At 48.9% G+C, this 22,345-nt stretch overlaps 1 protein-coding gene across 1 annotated transcript; it reads left to right on the forward strand.

Moving 5' to 3' along the window:
• The first annotated feature begins 3,144 nt into the window (after positions 1-3,144).
• LOC147992734 (uncharacterized) lies at positions 3,145-6,279 on the forward strand. The gene is made up of 3 exons (XM_087539124.1): positions 3,145-4,899; positions 5,134-5,327; positions 6,207-6,279. Exons 1-3 carry the CDS (start codon positions 3,145-3,147, stop codon positions 6,277-6,279), a joined length of 2,022 nt encoding a protein of 673 aa, XP_087395250.1.
• Positions 6,280-22,345: the final 16,066 nt, after the last annotated feature.

The raw sequence follows: 22,345 nt of genomic DNA on the forward strand, positions 1-22,345 counted from the left end.
ATCAAGCGAAGAACTATACAAGAGTGCCTTGCTTGGGCATTCGAGTACAGCCATCAATGCCAAGTGTCCAAGAAGGAAATAATTCTATTCAAACTTGATTTCGCCAAGGCATTCGACACAATTGAACATGGTGCTATGCTTGAGATTATGAGGCATATGGGATTCAATGACAAGTGGCTTTCATGGATCAGTTCTATCTTTTCTTCTGGTAAATCCTCTGCGCTTCTAAATGGTGTTCCAGGCAGACAATTCCACTGCAAAAGTGGTGTTCTGCAAGGAGACCCCTTGTCCCCACTCCTTTTTGTTATTGCAGCCGATCTCCTTCAAGCTGCAATTAATGACGCCTTCCGACAAAGGAAGATCCGCCTGCCCTTTGAAAGACAACGACAGCTTGATTACCCTGTTATTCAATATGCGGATGACACAATAATTATCATGCCAGCATGTCCAGCTCAAGCACATACTATGAAAGGGATCCTTAATGATTTCGCCACTTCCATTGGTCTTAAGATAAATTTCCATAAGTCCACACTCATACCAATGAACTGTGACGATACCCTTACAAATGAACTTGCTGACATCTTTGAATGCAAAGTTGGCACAATGCCTTTCACTTACCTAGGTCTTCCCTTGGGGACTGGTAAACCCTCTGTCCAAGATCTAATGCCGATGGTATGCTCTGTGGAAAGAAGATTATCCTCTACTCTATCCATGATGTCGTATGGGGCCAAACTTTCACTCCTAAACACTGTCATCACCTCGCTCATCATCTTTGCTCTATGCACACTCAAATTTCCTCCAAAAATCTTGGAACTGGATAAGCTTCGGCCGAGATGTCTTTGGACAAAAAAGACAGAGCGGGGGGAGAAATGCAACTCTTTGGTTGCCTGGGACAGGATTTGTCACCCAAAAGAAAGTGGAGGCCTCGGGATCATCAATTTAAAACTTCAAAGTGATGCTCTTCTCCTGAAATATTTGAACAAATTCTATAATCAGCATGACCTCCCCTGGGTTGATCTCGTTTGGTCCACATACTACACAGACAAGATTCCGCATGCTTCTGATCCATGTGGCTCTTTTTGGTGGAGGGGTGTCCTCCAACTAACTCCAATCTATCGTGGCATCTCCAAAGTAGAGGTTAACCGTGGTGATAAAATACTCATGTGGAAAGATCTCTGGCTTGATCAGCCCCTAGCAGACTCACACCCGCGGGCCTTTTCGTTTGCCAATAATGAGGATGTCTTAGTCCAAAATTTTCTGCGCATCTCTTCCTTAGATGAGGCGTTTCAACTACCCCTCTCCATTGAGGCCCATGCAGAAGTTCGTGACATCCAGCGTCTTGTGGCCAATATTGTCTTAAATGATGACCCGACCACTAGAGACTTCTGGTCTTATTCCTGGGGCTCTACAGAATATACTGCACGAAGATTTTATAAATTCTGCTTCAGGGATGTCAAAGCTCACAAGACATACCATTGGCTGTGGAAATCCAAAGTTACAATCAAGATAAAAGTTTTCGGTTGGCTTCTCCTCTCAGATCGCCTCAATACAAGAGAACTGCTCAAGAGAAGACACTATAATGTGGGAGATGACCTAACCTGCCTCCTTTGCGGGAAATCAGAAGAAGATGTGGACCACATGATCCTGAACTGCCCGTTCAGCAAGTACTGTTGGTCAAAACTTGGGATGAACCCCGAACATCATACCACTCGACTGACATGGTTGGAAACAGCAAAACGTAATTGGCACAAACCCATGTTCATGGAGGCCTTTCTACAAGCATCTTGGAGTATATGGAAGGAGAGGAATGACAAGCTTTTCAGAAATATCAGCCCCTCCTACAATTCCTGGCTAATTAGATTCAAAACAGATTTTGGCTTACTTCAGTATAGAGTGAAAGATACCATGAAGGATTTCATCTTCCTACTCCTCGACTCTCTACCTTCTGACTAGTTTTGTTTTCTACCTTTTTCTCCCCCCAATAACCACAAAGTGGTAAGGGGTGCTCTATGTAAATCTCTTGTACAAGGTACTATGTAAATTTTGAAATGTAATATATCACAGTGGGAGCCTCTCCCACTGTCACAGGTTTCAAAAAAAAGTTTGATGGGTTGCAAATATTCACTAAGTAGTTACCATGTAGGAACTATCATTTAATGGATTTTTAGATTTCCTCTAGCCCAGCCCAACTCACATCCCTCCTTCAACCTCCTGTACACATGAGGCTCGGTGGACGCCTATGCAACGTCTGTGCCTCGGATTAGCCACGTGCTGGCCATCCGCCGACTCCTCTCGCTGGTTAAAACCGTCCTCAACGCCCCCGGCAGCCATAGACGCCCCCACTCTCCCCCTCTCCCCCTAGATCCCCTCCCCGCGCACGCTCAAACGCCCTCGTCGCTATGGATTTGTTGTACGCGTAGCCACAATCGTCCTCACGCCTAGCCGTCGTGTCCAGCCGCTCCGCACTGCTCGACTACGTCCTCTACACCAACGAATGCGACCCGTGAGCAATCACCACGTCGGGATCGAGTCGTTTTCCTCTTCTGCATCGCCGTCACCATCGCTAGAACCTGTCGCCGTCGTGCCCTCGCTGAGCCCGCTGTGCACCTCTACAGGGCCCTTGTAAGCTCCGCTTCCTCCCCTGCATCTTCTTAAACTCGAGCCCGAGCTATAACGTGCCCCCGCCGTCGCTAGTAGCTCCTGTCGCCGCCGTCCCATGTAGTTGCCATGGCTAGAGGCCTTTTCCATGGTTGCCGAGCATGACAACGCGCTCCTGGAGACCCCTACAAACCATAACACCCCTCACCTCCCTCCCGCTAGTACACTGTAGCCATTGTTAGCCAGTCAAACTCCTCTCTCTCTCCTCTCCTCTACATGCACGACTGCATGATCACACGATCTCATGCACGTCGCCACCCACGGCGCTCCGCGCCCCTGTTGTAACCTGTACACTCGTATATAATGAGAGCTACGCCATCGGCAGCACCCAAGGTGCGATTGCCCATTCATTCTCCCTCTCACATGGTATCAGACGCTGGGTCTCTCCCTCCCCTGTAAACCTCCATCGCTCCCTCTCTCACCGGCGCATGGCGACGCCGCCGCCCCCTCCACCACCTCCTCCCCCACCCCCTCCCTTCTCCAACCATGGCCTCGGCGGCTTCGCCGCGACACCGCCGCGCACCCGCGCGCCTGTCCTCACTCCCCTCATGCCTGCCGCATTTGGGCAGGGCGCTCTGTTCGTCCCCGATCCCACTGCCTCCTCCTCTACAGCCGCCCCAATCCCACTCATCTGGCCGCTATCTTCATCAACCACCACGTCCCCATCGTGCTCTCTCTCAACCCCCCAATTTCTCCCACCGGCGCACTCTCTTCGAGGTCACCTTCCAGAAGCATGGCGTCACCGACCACATCTCCGGTTCACCTCGGGCCGGAGACCCGCTCTGGATCCAAGATGATGCTCATATCGTGTCTTGGCTCTACAACCGCGTCTCCCCGGAGGTCTTCGGCCTCATCCATCAGCGCGGCGCCACTGCCGCCGCCGTCTGGGAGGCGATCTGCAACCTCTTTCTGGAGAATGCCGAGCATCAGGTGGTGTTCCTCTCCACCGAATTTCGCCGCATCGACCAGGGGGCGTCCTCTATCCTCTCCTACTTCGCGCATCTCAAGGACTGCGCCGACCGCCTCGCCAAGCTCGGCGCCACCATCCAGGATCGCGATCAGGTTCTGAACATGTTCCGTGGCCTTCACCCCTGGTTTCGCTATGCTGTCCCGATCCTGACGATGCAGACTCCGTTCCCCTCGCTTCTCCGCTGCCGGGCGTTTCTTCTCCTTGAGGAGAGTCGTCTCGCCGCGGACACCACCACCGAAACTGCTCTCCACGCCGCCCGCGCTCCCAACTCCACCACCAGCTCTGGAGGCGGTGGCGGCGGCGGGCAAGGGCACTCCGCTGGAGGCGGTGGACAGGGAAGCTCCAACCGTGGCGGGGGGCAAGGCGGAGGATGCCGCGGCAGAGGCAATGGCTCCGGCGGGGGCCACGGTTCTGGCTACGGCGGGGGCGGGCACCAGACGCGCCCCGCGGCGCCATCCTCCGCTCCCTGGACCGGCATGGTACATGCCTGGCCCATGCCATGGCGTCCCCACGCACCAGGCGCCGGCATCCTCGGGCCTCGTCCACACGGCCGTGCTCCATTCGCTGGCACGGCCACGCACCAGCATGTCATCCCCGGTGTGCCTCCCAAGGCACCCGCGACAAACTGGCAGCCCGGTGTGGTGCCCGCTCATCCTCTGTACGCCGCTCCGCCTGGCGGTGGCTACACTCCTCCGGCTCCGGTGTGGGACCAGAGCGCGCTCGTGCACGTGCTCAACGCCATGAAGATGCAGCAACAGCAAACCGCGCCTCCCACCACCGACTGGTACTTCGATACGGGAGCCACCTCCCACATGGCCTCATCGTCCGGTATGCTTTCCTCCTCCACCCCTTATACTTCCTCTCGCGTAGTGGTCGGCAACGGTTCCTCGCTTGCAGTCACGCACACCGGCCAACACCACATACCCACCACCACCCAACCCATCGTCCTCAACGACGTTCTCGTTTCCCCCCACCTCATTCGTAACCTCATCTCTGTTAAGAAGCTAGCTCGCGAAAATCCTCTTAATGTGGAATTTGATGATCTTGGCTTTTCTATAAAGGATCGAAGAACGAAGAAGGTGATCCTCCGGTGTAACTCTGCCGACGATGAGCTCTACCCCACAACCAGCTCGTCTCCTCATCGTGCGCACCACGCACTCACTTGCGTGTCCAAGGATGTTTGGCACCAACGCCTTGGTCACCTCGGCGCCGACTCCCTCCACCACACCCTTCGTCAGTCTGCTCTTGATCACACGAGCACCTCGTCGGCTGTCTGTCATGCCTGTCAATTAGGAAAGAGCACTAGGCTCCCATTTGCTTTATCTGAACATGTCTCGTATTTCCCTTTTCAACTTCTGCATTGTGATGTATGGACCTCACCTACGATGAGTGTTTCTTGATGTCAATACTATCTCCTTGTGCTCGACGACTATAGCCACTTTGCTTGGACTTTCCCTCTTCGGCACAAGTCTGACGTTTTCCCCACTCTACGCGCCTTTCTCCAGTTCACGCGCACCCAGTTCAACCTGCCCGTGCTCACCATCCAGACAGACAATGGCAAGGAATTCGACAACTCCGCCGCCCGCGCTCTCCTATCCTCACTCGGCACCGTCCTACGCTTGTCCTGCCCGTACACCTCTCCCCAGAACAGCCGTGCTGAGCGTGCACTCCGTACTCTCAACGACATCACTCGCTCGCTGTTAGTGCACGCACACATGCCGTATGCATACTGGGCAGAAGCGCTTCAGACAGCCACATTCCTCCTTAACCGACGGCCCTGCCGCCCCTGACACAACCATACACCCTTCTTCCTCCTTCACGGCACATACCCAGACTACTCTCCCCTCCGTGTCTTCGCGTGCTTATGCTACCCCAACCTCACAGCCACCACGGCACACAAACTGGCGCCGCACTCTGCCCCTTGTGTCTTCCTCGGCTACTCGTCCGACCACAAGGGCTATCGCTGTCTCAACCGCGCCACCAGTCGCGTGATCACCTCGCGTCACGTCATTTTGACGAGTCCGTCTTCCCCTTCCACACTCCTCCCTCCTCACGACCAGTGCTCCTCACTGATGCCGACGACGGCGCTGATCACCCCATTACACCCAGCCCAAACCCTGCCACAGAAAATCCGCCCATGATCCGCCTCGGATCGGCCGCTACCCAACCTGCACCCACCCACCCACATGTAGCACCGGACCCACCCCACGCACGGACGCATGCACCAATCCCCCGCCAGCATGCCGCACTGTGCCAAAACTCCCGCCTATAGCGCCCAACCACTCCCTCGGATCACCCGCCCGATTCGCCTGCCACTCCCACTTCCTCGGATCGCCCAACCACCACTCCGAGCCTGCCAGCTGCCCCTTCCCATCCTACCACGCCGGCGGCTACGCCTCGCCATCCTGGCCCTCTCATTCCTACACACGGCATGCATACTCGCGCTCAGGCTGGCAAGTTCTTCCCCAACCCTAAATACCACCAAAACTTCCACGCCACTACTTCCGCTGCCATCTCTCCCATACCCAAAACTGTACGTGCTGCATTACGGGATCCGTGTTGGTTGGCTGCTATGCAGGTGGAGTACAGGGCTCTCATGGACAACAAGACCTGGCGCCTCGTTCCTCGTCCTCGCCACACCAATATTGTGACCGGCAAATGGGTGTTTCGCCACAAGCTCAAGCCGATGGCACCCTCGAGCGGTACAAGGCGAGATGGGTCGTCCACGGCTTCTCTTAACGCCCCGGCGTCGACTTCGACGGAACCTTCTCGCCCGTTGTCAAGGCGGCCACAATCCGGGTCGTCCTCACCATTGCTGCCACGCGCGACTGGCCCGTTCACCAGATGGACATCAACAACGCCTTCTTACACGGCCGCCTCTCCGAGCAAGTGTACTGCCAACAACCTGCTGGGTTTGTCGACGAGGCGCACCCTGATCATGTGTGCCTTCTCAACAAATCTCTCTGCAGCCTCAAACAGGCTTCGCGTGTCTGGTTCGCCCGGTTCGCCGCTTACGCCCGCTCGATCGGCTTTGTCAGCTCGCGTGCTGACCCGTCGCTGTTCATCCTTCACAACGACGCTGGCGCCGCCTATCTGCTACTGTATGTGGACGACATCGTCCTTGCTGCATCGTCGTCGTCACTGCTCCAACACCTCCAATGACTCCTCTCCGCCGAGTTCTCAATGAAGGATCTCGGTCCCCTCCATTACTTCTTGGGGATCGCGGTCACCCGCACGATGGACGGCTTCTTCCTTTCTCAATGCAAGTACGTCGACGAGCTGCTCGACCGCGCCAACATGCGCGAGTGCAAGCCGGCTTCGACACCCGTCGACACACGCTCCAAGCTATCGGTCACCGCGGGCTCCCCAGTCGCTGATGCCTCCGAGTACCGCAGCCTCGTCGGTGCTCTCCAGTACATGATGATGACGCGCCCCGACATCGCCTACGCTGTCCAGCAATGTTGCCTTGCCATGCATGACCCGCGGGTGCCTCACATGACTCTCGCCAAGCGTATCTTGCGTTATCTTTACGGCACCGCAAGCCATGGGCTCCATCTCCGTCGCGGTGCCTCACTCGCCATGACCGCGTACTTGGACGCGGACTGGGCCAGCTGCCCCGACACCCGTCGCTCCACCTCCGGCTACGTCGTGTTCTTGGGTGACTCGCTAGTGTCCTGGTCCTCCAAGCGGCAAGCCACGGTGTCCCGCTCCAGCGCTGAAGCAGAGTACCGGGCCGTCGCCAACTCCGTCGCCGAGTGTTGCTGGCTACGTCAACTCCTCGTCGAGCTCGTCGTTCCGCTGCCCAAAGCCAGCGTGGTCTTCTTCGACAACATTTCCTCCGTCTACATGGCCGCCAATCCCGTCCATCATCGTCGGACGAAGCACATCGAGTTGGACATACACTTCGTCCGCGAAAAGGTTGCTCTTGGCGAACTCCGTGTTCTTCACGTCCCAACCACACAGCAGTTCGCCGACGTGCTCACCAAGGGGCTCCCCACGCCGGCCTTCGAGGAGTTCAGGTCTAGCTTGTGCATCTGTCCGACGGATGCTCAAACTGCGGCGGGGTGTTAGCCAGTCAAACTCCTCTCTCTCTCTCCTCTCCTCTACATGCACGACTGCATGATCCCACGATCTCATGCACGTCGCCACCCACAGCGCTCTGTGCCCCTGTTGTAACCTATACACTCGTATATAATGAGAGCTACGCCATCGGCAGCACCCAAGGTGCGATTGCCCATTCATTCTCCCTCTCACAGCCATGCCCACCTGCACCCGAGCGTTGCGCACGCCTGGACAGCGCCGACCATGACTGACCGCGCCTCACAGCCCCTGCCTTGCACCCTAGCCACGCCCGTCCGCGCTCGCGCCCGCTGTTGCTACTCTGTTGTTCGCGTGCAACTGCCGCCGCCGCCACTGCATTTGTTTCTACGTCGTGCCGCTGTGTTGCTGCCGGCTCCCGCCTGGCCGCGCCCCCGCGTGCCTGGCCCCGCGCCCGAGCGCGCACACGCTCGACAGCCTGCAGCACCACCACTGCCGTCTCGAACGCTCACCGGTGTCATAGTCGGTGCTCGGCCTGATGGAAACCGCTCGTGGCCGCAACCGCCCGCCTCCATCCGCCGCGCCACCCCGTGACCACGACGGCGTGCGCGCGCACCGCTGCTTGCTGTAATGCTGCTGCTACTAGTGCAGCGCTACTACAGTAACATTCAGTTACTGTAGCAGCTGCTAGCTTTTCTGAAACTACACTGGTTAGCCCTCTAAACAGCCTCAAAATAGGAACTAAACAAAGCTCAACATAGCTAAAATAAATATGTGCGGGTAGTACACTTGTCAAGGTTCAATTCTTTCCATTGGACCATATCCAAAAGTTGCCTGGATTAATTCCTATGAAAATGACAAAGATCTATGTTCTGTTAATTGGCAGAACTAAAAACAGATATTCTAACATAGCAACTTTGGAGTAGAAAATAAACAAGTTACAGGGGTCTAACAATGATGCAGTTGATACCATCTTGTAGACCACAGGAAAGTGATCAATATTGGTATAAGGCACCAATTCATGAGATGAATAGAACACTAGTTATAGCCTCTAGAAAACAGCTAAATGATGTTTGAAACTGAGGACTTAGCAGAATTTCAGTAATTCTAGAAAATGAATTAAAACTTTAAAAATTAATATAAAATAATCCGTAACTCGGATGAAAATACTTTGTACATGGAAGTTGCTCAAAACGACGAGACGAATCCGGATACGCAGCCTGTTCGTCCGTCACACATCCCTAGCATAGCAAACAAGCAAATTCCCCCCTCTGGTTCATCTGTCCGAAAATGCGAAACACCGGGGATATTTTCCCGAATGTTTTCCCCCTTCACCGGTACCACCTCATACCGCGTTAGGGCACCCCTAGCACCGATACTTGTCTTGTCATGCATCTCTATGCATTTGTTTGCTTAATATTTATTGTTTCTTCCCCCTCTTCTCTCGCTAGACACCGAGACCGACGCCGCTGCTACCCATTACGACTACGGTGTTGAGGACCCCTCTCTCTTGCCAGAGCAACCAGGCAAGCCCCCCCTTTGATCACCAGATATCGCCTATTCTACCCTCTACTGCTTGCATTAGAGTAGTGTAGCTTGTTACTGCTTTCCGTTAATCCTATTCTGATGCATAGCCTGTCATTGTTGCTATCACTGTTGATACCTTACCTGCAATCCTAAATGCTTAGTATAGGATGCTAGTTTACCATCAGTGGCCCTACATTCTTATCCGTCTGCCATGCTATACTATCGGACCATGATCACTTGGGAGGTGATCACGGGTATATTCTTACATATATACATGCTATACAGGTGGTGACTAAAGTCGGGTCGGCTCGTTGAGTACCCGCAAGTGATTCCGATGTTGGGGGCTGAAGGGGCAGGTGGCTCCATCCAGGTAGTGGTGGGCCTGAGTTCCCGACGGCCCCCGACTGTTAATATGAGGCGGAGCGACATGGCAGGTTGAGACCACCTAGGAGAGAGGTGGGCCTGGCCCTGGTTGGCATTCGCGGTTACCTCAAAATAACACGATTAACGAGATCTGGGTATTTGATCTGAGTCTGGATACTGGCCTATACGCACTAACCAACTACGCGGGAATAGTTATGGGCACTCGACGTCGTGCAATCAGCCGAAGCCTTCGTGACGTCAGCGACTGAGCGGCGCGCTTCGGGTTGGACTGGAACGCCTGCTCTTGTATAAGGGAGGCTAGGTCTGCTCACCGGCCGCCCTCGCAACGTGCAGGTGTGCAATGGGCGATGGGCCCAGACCCCTGCGCCATAGGATTTAGACCGGCGTGTTGACCTCTCTGTTGTGCCTAGGTAGGGCTGTGACGTGTTGATCTTCCGAGGCCGGGCATGACCCAGGAAAGTGTGTCTGGACAAAGGGGATCGAGCGTGTTGATAAATGTGGTGCACCCCTGCAGGGAAGTTAATCTATTCGAATAGCCGTGATCTTTGGTAACAAGACGACTTGGAGTTGTACCTTGACCTTATGACAACTAGAACCGTATACTTAATAAAACACACCCTTCCAAGTGCCAGATACAACCCGGTGGTCGCTCTCTAACAGGGCGACGAGGAGAGGACCGCCGGGTAGGATTATGCTACACGATGCTACTTGGTGAACTTACCATCTACTCTCTTCTGCATGCTGCAAGATGGAGGTGGCCAGAAGCGTAGTCTTCGAAAGGACTAGCTATCCCCCTCTTATCCCTTATCCCGGCATTCTTCAGTTCAGTCCACATATGATACCCTTAATTCATCTGATACCAATGCATACATATGTAGTGTAGCTCCTTCCTTGCGAGTACTTTGGATGAGTATTCATGGTTGCTTTGCTCCCTCTTTTCCCCCTTTCTATACTCGATTGCTGCGACCAGACGTTGGAGCCCAGGAGCCAGACGCCACCGTCGACGACGAACTTCTACTACACTGGAGGTGCCTACTACTACGTGCTGCCTGCTGATGACAACCAGGAGTAGTTTAGGAGTATCCCAGGCAGGAGGCATGCGCCTCTTTCGATCTGTATCCCAGTTTGTGCTAGCCTTCTTAAGGCAAACTTGTTTAACTTATGTCTGTACTCAAATATTGTTGCTTCCGCTGACTCGTCTATGACCGAGCTCTTGTATTCGAGCCCTCGAGGCCCCTGACTTGTAATATGATGCTTGTATGACTTATTTTATTTGTAGAGTTGTGTTGTGATATCTTCCCGTGAGTCCCTGATCTTGATCGTACACGTTTGCGTGTATGATTAGTGTACGATTGAATCGGGGGCATCACAAGTTGGTATCAGAGCCGACTTCCTGTAGGAATCCCCCTTCCACACTCCTTTGCTGAAGTCGAGTCTAGAAATTATAAAACTTTTTACTAACATGGTTGTGTGCCTTACGGGCCCACGTCGCCATTTGAGTGGTATTAGGATCTTTTACTCCTTGATCTTTACTCTGGGACTCTGAACTCTCTTCTACTCGGGTTAAACGAATTTGCTAACTCTAACTCTAGGTTCTCGTAATTACTTCCTTCCGGAGAGCCCCCTTATTACAGATGATCGCCTGCTGCACCAGTAGATTCAGAAGTTACTCTCCGATGATATCCCGAGAGCTGTGCTCATTGTGTTTGCAATTCCCTGCCATCGTCAAACCCTATGGATAACTACATGCACTTGCCATTCATACAATCATTCCCCGTTGATCTTGTTATTATAAGATACCCCGAATTTCTCTCTATTGTTCCGAGAATCCTTTGAGCTTACTGCCTTACGGCTCCTTGCCACAAGAATACCCATACAGATAATTCCTTGCACTTATCGAGTATCCGCTCCTTCTCAGTTGTTCAGGTGTGTCACATAAGCCTTCGAAATACTATTTAATCTTTCAAAAATCCTCAACAACCTATTGTTCTTGAAATTCTTGCTTGCTTGCCTTATGGTTAATCTCATAAGCATAATAATCTTATTGGCATCGTTTGTCACTATCATTTTTGAGTCCATTGATTCAATAAGTTGTGAATGTTCACAATCATCAGTCGAACCCTAGGATTATCCTTCCGGCTCAGACGTCATTTGGATATGAGCTGGTTCTTGGCCAATCAATGCCTTGATCGGTTGTGCTTCTAAGTCTACTGAACTTATTCATTTTCGATCAGAATGATTGCTTCTGATCCCTTAATTGGGAAATCATAAAATTCTTTGCATTAAGCTTTGAATTAGTTAGTTGTTTCTATAATCTGATGCCTTGGCATTCCTTCTTCCTCTGATTGAGTACCGATAGTCACATCAGCCCTGTTGTGGACCGCCATACCCATTGCCGGGTTATTACCCGACAGTGTCCTTCACAACCCAAATTCTTATGAGTTCTTTACCCGATACATAATGCCTTTGGTAAATTGTATCCTCTACTTTTGCCAACCATGATCTGTTTTCAAGCTGGTGATAATTACTCTCGAAGATTGTGGTATATGTTCCTAAGATGCCTCGATGGGTTGAACCAATGCCTTACCTAACCTATGTGAGTCCGAAAGATTTCACGGGCCATACTTGTTACCTCTTGAGCACTGCGTTGGATTTCCCCAAAGAGGAGAGGATGATGCAGCAAAGTAGCGTAAGTATTTCCCTCAGTTTTTGAGAACCAAGGTATCAATCCAGTAGGAGGCCACGCACAAGTCCCTCGTACCTACACAAAAACAATAGTTCAATGCAACCAACGCGCTTAGGGGTTGTCAATCCCTTCACGGTCACTTACGAAAGTGAGATCTGATAGAGATGATAAATAATATTTTTGGTATTTTTGGTATAGAGATGCAAAGTAAAAAGTAAAATCAAAGCAATAATAAAGTGATGGAGATTGATATGATGAGAAAGAGACCCGGGGGCCATAGGTTTCACTGGTGGCTTCTCTCAAGAGCATAAGTATTCTACGGTGGGTGAACAAATTACTGTTGAGCAATTGACAGAATTGAGCATAGTTATGAGAATATCTAGGTATGATCATGTACATAGGCATCACGTCCGAGACAAGTAGACCGACTCCTGCCTGCATCTACTACTATTACTCCACTCATCGACCGCTATCTAGCATGCATCTAGAGTATTAAGTTAAAAACAGAGTAACGCCTTAAGCAAGATGACATGATGTAGAGGGATAGTTTCATGCAATATGATAAAAACCCCATATTGTTATCCTCGATGGCAATGATACAATATGTGCCTTGCTGCCCCTTCTGTCACTAGGAAAGGACACCGCAAGATCGAACCCAAAACTAAGCACTTCTCCCATGGCAAGAAAAACCAATCTAGTAGGCCAAACCAAACTGATAATTCGAAGAGACTTGCAAAGATAACCAATCATACATAAAAGAATTCAGAGAAGATTCAAATATTATTCATAGATATACTTGATCATAAACCCACAATTCATCGATCTCAACAAACACACCGCAAAAAGAAGATTACATCGAATAGATCTCCACGAGAGAGGGGGAGAACATTGTATTGAGATCCAAAAAGAGAGAAGAAGTCATCTAGCTACTAACTATGGACCCGTAGGTCTAAAGTAAACTACTCACACTTCATCGGAGAGGCTTGGATGATGATGTAGAAGCCCTCTGTGATCGATGCCCCCTCCGGCGGAGCTCCGGAACAGGCCCCAAGATGGGATCTCATGGATACAGAAAGTTGCGGCAGTGGAATTAGGTTTTTGGCTCCGTCCTTGATCGTTTGGGGGTACGTGGACATATATAGGAGGAAGAAGTACGTCGGTGGAGCTTCGAGGGGACCACGAGGCAGGGGGCGCGCCCTGGGGGGGGGGCCCTCCACCCTCGTGGCCGCCTCGTGGCTTTCTTGACGGAGGGTCGAAGTCTCCTGGATCTTATTTGATGAGATAATCATGTTTCCGAAGGTTTCATTCCGTTTGGACTCCGTTTGATATTCTGTTTGTCCGAAACACTGAAATAGGCAAAAAACAACAATTCTGGGCTGGGCCTCCGGTTAATAGGTTAGTCCAAAAAATAATACAAAAGTGGAAAATAAAGCCCAATATAGTCCAAAACAGTAGATAATATAGCATGGAGCAATAAAAAATTATAGATACGTTGGAGGCGTATCAAGCATCCCCAAGCTTAATTCCTGCTCGTCCTCGAGTAGGTAAATGATAAAAAGAGAATTTTTGATGCGGAGTGCTACTTGGCATAATTTTAATGTAATTCTTTTTAATTGTGGTATGAATATTGAGATCCAAAAGATTCAAGACAAAAGTTCATATTGACATAAAAATGATAATACTTCAAGCATACTAACTAAGCAATTATGTCTTCTCAAAATAACATGGCCGAAGAAAGTTCATCCCTACAAAATCATATAGTTTAGTCATGTTTCATTTTTGTCACACAAGAATGCTCTCATCATGCACAATCCCGATGACAAGCCAATCAATTGTTTCATACTTTAGTAATCTCAAACCTATAAACTTTCATGCAATATATGAGCGCGAGCCATGGACATAGCACTATGGGTGGAATAGAATATAATGAGGGATTATGTGGAGAAGACGAAAAGGAGAAAGTCTCACACCAACGAGGCTAATCAATGGGCTATGGAGATGCCCACCGATTGATGTTAATGCAAGGAGTAGGGATTGCCATGCAACGGATGCACTAGAGCTATAAATGTATGAAAGCTCAACAAAAGAAACTAGTGGGTGTGCATCCAACTTGCTTTCTCATGAAGACCTAGGGCACTTGAGGAGGCCCATTGTTGGAATATACAAGCCAAGTTCTATAATGAAAAATTCCCACTAGTATATGAAAGTGATAACATGAGAGACTCTCTACTATGAAGATCATGGTGATACTTTGAAGCACAAGTGTGGTAAAAGGATAGTAACATTGTCCCTTCTCTCTTTTTCTCTCATTTTTTTGGGCCTTCTCTTTTTTGATGGCCTTTCTCTTTTTTCTTTTTTATTTATTCCTCACTTGGGAAAATGCTCTAATAATGATGATCATCACACTTCTATTTATTTACAACTCAATGATTACAACTCGATACTAGAACAAAGATGACTCTATATGAATGCCTCCGGCGGTGTACCGGGATATGCAATGAACCAAGAGTGACATGTATGAAAGAATTATGGTGGCTTTTCCACAAATACTATGTCAACTACATGATTATGCTAAGCAATATGACAATGATGAATGTGTTTTGATGAACGGAATGATGGAAAGTTGCATGGCAATATATCTCGTAATGGCTATGGAAATGCCATAATAAGTAGGTATGGTGGCTGTTTTGAGGAAGATATAAGGAGGTTTATGTGTGAAAGAGCGTATTATATCACGGGGTTTGGATGCACCGGCGAAGTTTGCACCAACTCTCAATGTGAGAAAGGGCAATGCACGGTACCGAAGAGGCTAGCAAGGATGGAAGGGTCAGAGTGCGTATAATCCATGGACTCAACATTAGTCATAAAGAACTCACATACTTATTGCAAAAATCTACAAGTCATCAAAACCTTGGTACTACGCGCATGCTCCTAGGGGGATAGATTGGTAGGAAAAGACCATCGCTCGTCCCCGACCACCACTCATAAGGAAGACAATCAAATAACACCTCATGTTTCAAATTTGTTGCATAATGTTTACCATACGTGCATGCTACGGGACTTGTAAACCTCAACACAAGTATTTCTCAATTTCACAACTACTCAACTAGCATGACTTTGATATTATTACCTCCATATCTCAAAACAATCATCAAGCATCAAACTTTTCTTAGTATTCAACACACTCATAAGAAAGTTCTATTATTAATCTTGCATACCAAGCATATTAGGATTTTAAGCAAATTACCATGCTATTAAGACTCTCAGAATAATCTAAGTGAAGCATGAGAGATCAATAGTTTCTATAAAACAAATCCACCACCATGCTCTAAAAGATACAAGTGAAGCACTAGAGCAAAATTATAAAGCTCAAAAGATATAAGTGAAGCACATAGAGTATTCTATCAAATTCCAAATTATGTATGGCTCTCTCAAAAGGTGTGTACAGCAAGGATGATTGTGGTAAACTAACAAGCAAAGACTCAAATCATAAAAGACGCTCCAAGCAAAACACATATCATGTGGTGAATAAAAATATAGCTCCAAGTAAAGTTACCGATAGAAGTAGACGAAAGAGGGGATGCCTTCCGGGGCATCCCCAAGCTTTAGCTTTTAGGTGTTGTCGGTGTCAAAACCGGCGGATCTCGGGTAGGGGGTCCCGAACTGTGTGTCTAGGCCGGATGGTAACATGAGGCAGGGGACACGATGTTTTACCCAGGTTTAGGCCCTCTTGATGGAGGTAAAACCCTACGTCCTGCTTGATTAATATTGATGATATGGGTAGTACAAGAGTAGATCTACCACGAGATCAGAGAGGCTAAACCCTAGAAGCTAGCCTATGGTATGATTGTCTGTTGTAGTTGTTGTGTTCTACGGACTAAAGCTCTCCGGTTTATATCACTAGTAGAAAAAGGGTCAATCGTGAAGCACATTAGTGCCGGTATGTATTTGAGCCGGCACTAATGTATACATTAGTGCCGGTTCCAACGGCTAGCCGGGCCGCTTTCATTAGTATCGGTTCGTAGCGAACCCTTAGCACCAGTTCGTGCCACGAACCGATACTAATGAGAGTGGTGGCAGGATGTTGTCAGACAGGCGCCCCTCCAGCCCCTTTAGTATCGGTTCTTGGCACGAACCGGTACTAAAGGTCGTCCTATATAAACCCTTCGTCCACCAGCACTCTGTTCTTCCCCCTTTCCCCTCTCCGGCCCTCTCCTCTGTTCTTCCCTTCTTCCTCTTGAGTTCATCACAAAATTTGCCCAAAATTTGTCAAGATTTGAAGGCCCTCATCCATTCAAATGATCACAAAGGTTAGCAACTTTGTCCTTTCATCTCTCATTGCTAGATTAGCTCTTGCATTGGTTTATATAGTGATTAATTTGTGAGTTTAGTAATTTGGGAGGATATATATATATATATGTGCTAGTATTTGATTTATATGCAATTTGAGGTCAAAAATAACACTTAGTTTGCATATGTAGGTGTGGTTTACTTAGTGCCTTCTAAATCTCCATCGTAGCCACCGTCGATCGCCCGCACCGTCCCGTCGCCGGCACCACCTTGTGGTGAGCCTCTTGTTCATGAAATTTTATATAAAAATTAATGTGTGTGATTTGGATATATAGTTACTCGTATAATTATCTTACCCGTACGTTGTTTGTTATACATATAGTGCCATGGTTTTGATATCCGTCCCCGTCGGCCCTAGTCCTTGTTATGATTCGGATGTGGTATGTATATTCTCTTATAAAACTAGTTGCATTTCGTGTTTATGACAAATTATGCCCATCAAGTTGACATAGAAATTTTTTCTAGGAGGTATCTGAACCTGAAATTCCAACCGACCCTATTGCCGAGAGGTTAAATTTAGTTGAAAGAGAAAACGAGTACTTGAAAGAAAAATTGAAAAGAATTGAGGGGGAGAAGATGGAATTGGAGTTGCATGTTGCCGATGTCGTCGATGATCACAAGATCAAGATGGATAAAATGCGCTTGAAGATTAGAAAGATTAGAAAATATGCCATCGATAGTGAGGCTTGGTATCATTATGCTGTTGGATCCATTGTTACCTTAGTTGCGATCTTGATCGTATTTGTTGTTGCATTTAAATGCTTTAGCTAGAGAGTTATTTGTTTGTTGCATTTAAGTGTTGTATGAACTTTATGTATGAACTTGTATTAATTTGGTCTATTCGGTGTTGTGTAATGAAGATGAGCCGGCAATGGATGTACGATGACCGATGCTCTCCCCAGTTCATTGAGGGCGTGCGTACTTTCCTGCTTACGCCTGAGGCAAACAAGCGGGCGGATGGTTTTATGCCTTGTCCATGTGCTCGCTGTAAGAATGGTCACAATTACTCTACGTCAAGAACCATTCACGTCCACCTGTTTAAGACCGGTTTCATGCCCCATTATATTGTTTGGACCAAGCACGGAGAAAGAGGGGTTATGATGGAAGACAATGAAGAAGAAGAGGACGACGACAGCTATCCTGGCCATGGGTTCCCTGAATACGATGATACAACAATGGGGGAAGAAGCTGAGCCGGTAATGCGGGAAGAAGCTGAGCCGGCAATGCGGGAAGAAGCTGAAGAAGAGGCATCAGATGAGCCCGTTGATGATCTAGGTTGGGCCATTGCCGATGCAAAGAGAAACTGCGCAAGTGATTTGGAGAAGAAGAAGTTGCAGCGCATGTTAGAGGATCACAAAAAATTGTTGTACCCGAATTGCGTAGGTGACAAGAAAAAGCTGGGCACCACACTGGAATTGCTGCAATGGAAGGCAGAGAATGGTGTATCTGACAAGGTATTTGGAAAGTTGCTGGTAGTGATAAAGGATATGCTTCCAAAGGACAACGAATTGCCCGAGAGTACGTACCAAGCAAAGAAGGTTGTCTGCCCTCTAGGGTTAGAGGTGCAGAAGATACATGCATGCCCTAATGATTGCATCCTCTACCGCGGTGAGTACGAGGATTTGAACGCTTTCCCGGTATGTGGTGCATTGCGCTATAAGATCTGCCACGATGACCCTGGTGATGTCGAGGGCCGGCGCCCCAGGAAGAAGATTCCTGCCAAGGTGATGTGGTATGCTCCTATAATACCACGGTTGAAACGTTTGTTCCAAAACAAAGAGCATGCCAAGGCGATGCGATGGCACAGAGAAGACCGTAAGAAAGACGGAAAGTTGAGAGTACCTGCTGACGGGTCGCAGTGGAGAAAAATCGAAAGAAAGTACGGGAAGGAGTTTGCCGATGACGCAAGGAGCATATGGTTTGTTCTAAGCGCAGATGGCATTAATCCTTTTGGGGAGCAGAGCAGCAACCATAGCACCTGGCCTGTGACTCTATGTTTGTATAACCTTCCTTCTTGGTTGTGCATGAAGCGAAAGTTCATTATGATGCCAGTGCTCATCCAAGGCCCTAAGCAACCCGGCAACGACATTGATGTGTACCTAAGGCCATTAGTTGAAGAACTCTTACAACTGTGGAATGGAACAGGTGTACGTGCGTGGGATGAGCACATGGGGGAAGAATTTGACCTAAAGGCGTTGTTGTTCGTGACCATCAATGATTGGCCTGCTCTCAGTAACCTTTCAGGACAGACAAACAAGGGATACCACGCATGCACGCACTGTTTGGACGATACCGACAGTATATATTTGGCTAATTGTAAGAAGAATGTGTACCTAGGACATCGTCGATTTCTTCTGAGCAGGCATCCCGTAAGAAAGAAAGGCAAGCATTTCAAAGGTGAGGCAGATCACCGGACGAAGCCTCGCCACCGTACTGGTGCTGATGTACATGATATGGTCAAGGATTTGAAGGTGGTCTTTGGAAAGGGTCCTGGTGGACAACCTGTTCCGAATGACGCTGACGGACGCGCACCCATGTGGAAGAAGAGATCTATATTTGGGGACCTACCCTATTGGAAAGACCTCGAGGTCCGCTAGGCAATCGATGTGATGCACGTGACGAAGAATCTTTGTGTGACCCTACTTGGCTTCTTGGGCGTGTATGGGAAGACAAAAGATACACCTGAGGCACGGGAGGACCAGCAATGTATGCACGGAAAAGACGGCATACATCAGGGTCATGCAAGCTACGCTCTTACCAAAGAAGAGAAGGAAATCTTCTTTGAATGCCTGCTCAGTATTAAGGTACCGTCTGGCTTCTCGTCGAATATAAAGGGAATAATAAACATGGCAGAGAAAAAGTTCCAGAACCTAAAGTCTCATGACTGCCACGTGATTATGACGCAACTGCTTCCGGTTGCATTGAGGGGGCTTCTACCGGAAAACGTTCGATTAGCCATTGTGAAGCTATGTGCATTTCTCAATGCAATCTCTCAGAAGGTAATCGATCCAGAAATCATACCAAGGTTACAGAATGATTTGGTGCAATGTCTTGTCAGTTTCGAGTTGGTGTTCCCACCATCCTTCTTCAACATCATGACGCACGTCCTTGTTCACCTATGCGAAGAGATTAACGTTTTGGGTCCTGTATTTCTACACGATATGTTCCCCTTTGAGAGGTTCATGGGAGTCTTAAAGAAATATGTTCATAACCGTGCTAGGCCAGAAGGAAGCATCTCCAAGGGCCGTCAAAATGAGGAGGTCATTGAGTTTTGTATTGACTTTATTCCTGACCTTAAGCCGATTGGTGTTCCTGAATCGCGGCATAAGGGCAGACTGGATGGAAAAGTCACGCTAGGAGGGGAACAAATAATATGTATGGACGGACATTCTCTCACTGAAGCACACTACACAGTTCTACAGAATTCCGCCTTGGTGGCTCCGTATATGGATGAACACAAGAATTTGCTACGCTCCAAACACCCGGAGCGGTTTGATGACTGGATTACACGTGAACAAACCAGGAGTTTCGCCAGCTGGTTGCAAGCACGTACCATGCATGACACCTCTATTGAAGATGACCTGTACTCGCTGTCCCAGTTACCATCTTCGAATATAATGACTTCCAAAGGGTACGAGATAAATGGTAATACATTTTACACGATCGCCCAAGATAAGAAGAGCACCAACCAAAACAGTGGTGTCCGCTTTGATGCAACAACCAAGACGGGAAATGAAACATATTATGGTTACATAGAGGAGATATGGGAACTTGATTATGGACGTGGTTTGAAGGTCCCTTTGTTTCGGTGCAAATGGGTCAATATGACACGAGGCGGGGTAACGGAAGACCCGCAGTACGGAATGACAACAGTGGATCTCAACAATCTTGCGTATGCAGACGAACCATTCGTCCTAGCCAATGATGTGGCACAGGTTTTCTATGTGAAGGACATGTCTACCAAGCCAAGAAAAAGAAAAGATAAGGAAGCGAATGCATCGTACGATGAGTCAAAGCGGCACATAGTTCTTTCTGGGAAGAGAAACATCGTGGGAGTGGATGACAAGACAGACAAGTCATAAGATTATGAAAAGTTTGATGAAATTGCTCCATTCACAGTGAATATTGACCCGAGCATCCCGTTAAATGATGAAGATTTTCCATGGCTACGACGCAAAGGGACACACGCGAAGAAAAAGTTTCACACCCAAAGATCTGGGATGTGATCGGCTTAGCTATCATCACTTTCTTCTGTGTTTCACACCCAGGAGGGAATCTTTGTAATAGTTAGGGTAGCTAGTTATGTGTTTTGGCATTTGAAACGCGAAGAAATTTTATGTCCAAGCAAATTATTTCATGCATTTATTGATTTTTTTAGCTAAATGACCCTGAAATTGAAAAGCATTTCAAATGAACTCAGAAAAGGATGAAAGTTGGCATGGTATCATAATTTCACCCACATAGCATGTGCAAAAAAGTAGAGAGGGTTACCGCAAAAACTGGATGCACTTCGTGTACAAAATGGACAATCTGTTTCGAAGTATCAGGGTTTCGGACGAAAACTCATCCGTTACAAAGGCATTTCATTTTTAAATAACTTAAGCATTACCAAATTGAATATAATGATAAAACACACGAATATTAAACATAAGAAAAAAGAATCACTGGAAAATGTATTTTTAAAGTTAAGTTATTCACAAACTAGTGATTCACACAAATTTCAAATAATTCAAAATTTAAACTATTCAAACTTAAAAACTACCGGCACTAACTGAAAGTTTCTAAAAACTATCAAAAATATTCACAAAGAAACTCTAAATACAGAAAAAAACAACTAAAAATAAATAAAACAAAATAAATAAAGCAGAAAAGAAAAAAACTAAATGAAAAAAGCCCACCTACCGGGCCACAGCGGCCTGCATACGACTAGAAACCCAACCTGTTGTTTGGCCAGGATGCAGGCCCGCAAGCCCAATAGGCCCCACAGGGCAGAGTAGCAGAGGTAGGCCCAGAAGGCCTGCTTTAGAGAGGAGCTCGAGACAGCAGCGGCGGCGGGGCTTATAAGCAGGTGTGAGCGCCCTTCGGCTAACGAGGTGGGACTAAACTTCTGCGCCCCTCGCCTGGCAGCGCACCCCCTTTAGTACCGGTTGGAGCCAGGAACCGGTACTAAAGGGGGGTGCTCCCCCCCCGCTTGGCCTGGCCAAAACAGGCCTTTAGTACCGGTTGGTGGCTCCAACCGGTACTAAAGGTGTCCCCTATATAAGAAACACTTCGAAAATTTTCAGTTTCTCATCTCCCACTTCTCTCTGCCGCCGCCCCGTCCCGCGCTGTCGCCGCCCCCGTCGCGCCGTCGCCACCCCCGTCGCGCCGTCCCCGTCGACTCCGCGACGCCCCCGTCCTCGTCGCGTCGTCCCCGTCGACTCCGTGGCACCCCCGTCGCCGTCCCGGTCGCCGATCCCCTCGCTTCTCCGTCGCCGTCGCCTTTGGATCGACCTCGCCCCCGCCGTCGCCGTCGCCTTGACCTTGCCCGCGCGCGCTGTGAGCCCCTCCCCCGGCCCCTCTCCTCCCTCCAACCGATCGTAGCGCACACCGGCGCCGGCGCCGGCGCCGACCGTAGCGCACACACACGCGCGCGCGCACACACTACATGCACACACACACACACACTACACACACACTAGACGCGCACACACACACAATTTTTCTGTTTTTCATACAAAGTTTTAGATGAA

Source organism: Triticum urartu, chromosome 1A (genome assembly GCF_056163025.1).
Source record: "Triticum urartu cultivar PI428250 chromosome 1A, HENAU_Tu73, whole genome shotgun sequence".
Taxonomy (NCBI): domain Eukaryota; kingdom Viridiplantae; phylum Streptophyta; class Magnoliopsida; order Poales; family Poaceae; genus Triticum; species Triticum urartu.

Excerpts from the sequence above, each read along its gene's own strand:
- LOC147992734 (XM_087539124.1), top strand. The coding sequence starts at position 3,145 with ATGGCCTCGGCGGCTTCGCCGCGACACCGCCGCGCACCCGCGCGCCTG. Across the intron at positions 4,900-5,133 it reads ACACGAGCACCTCGTCGGCT|TTCACGCGCACCCAGTTCAA; the intron begins GTCTGTCATGCC and ends GCCTTTCTCCAG. Across the intron at positions 5,328-6,206 it reads AACGACATCACTCGCTCGCT|GTGGAGTACAGGGCTCTCAT; the intron begins GTTAGTGCACGC and ends GCTGCTATGCAG.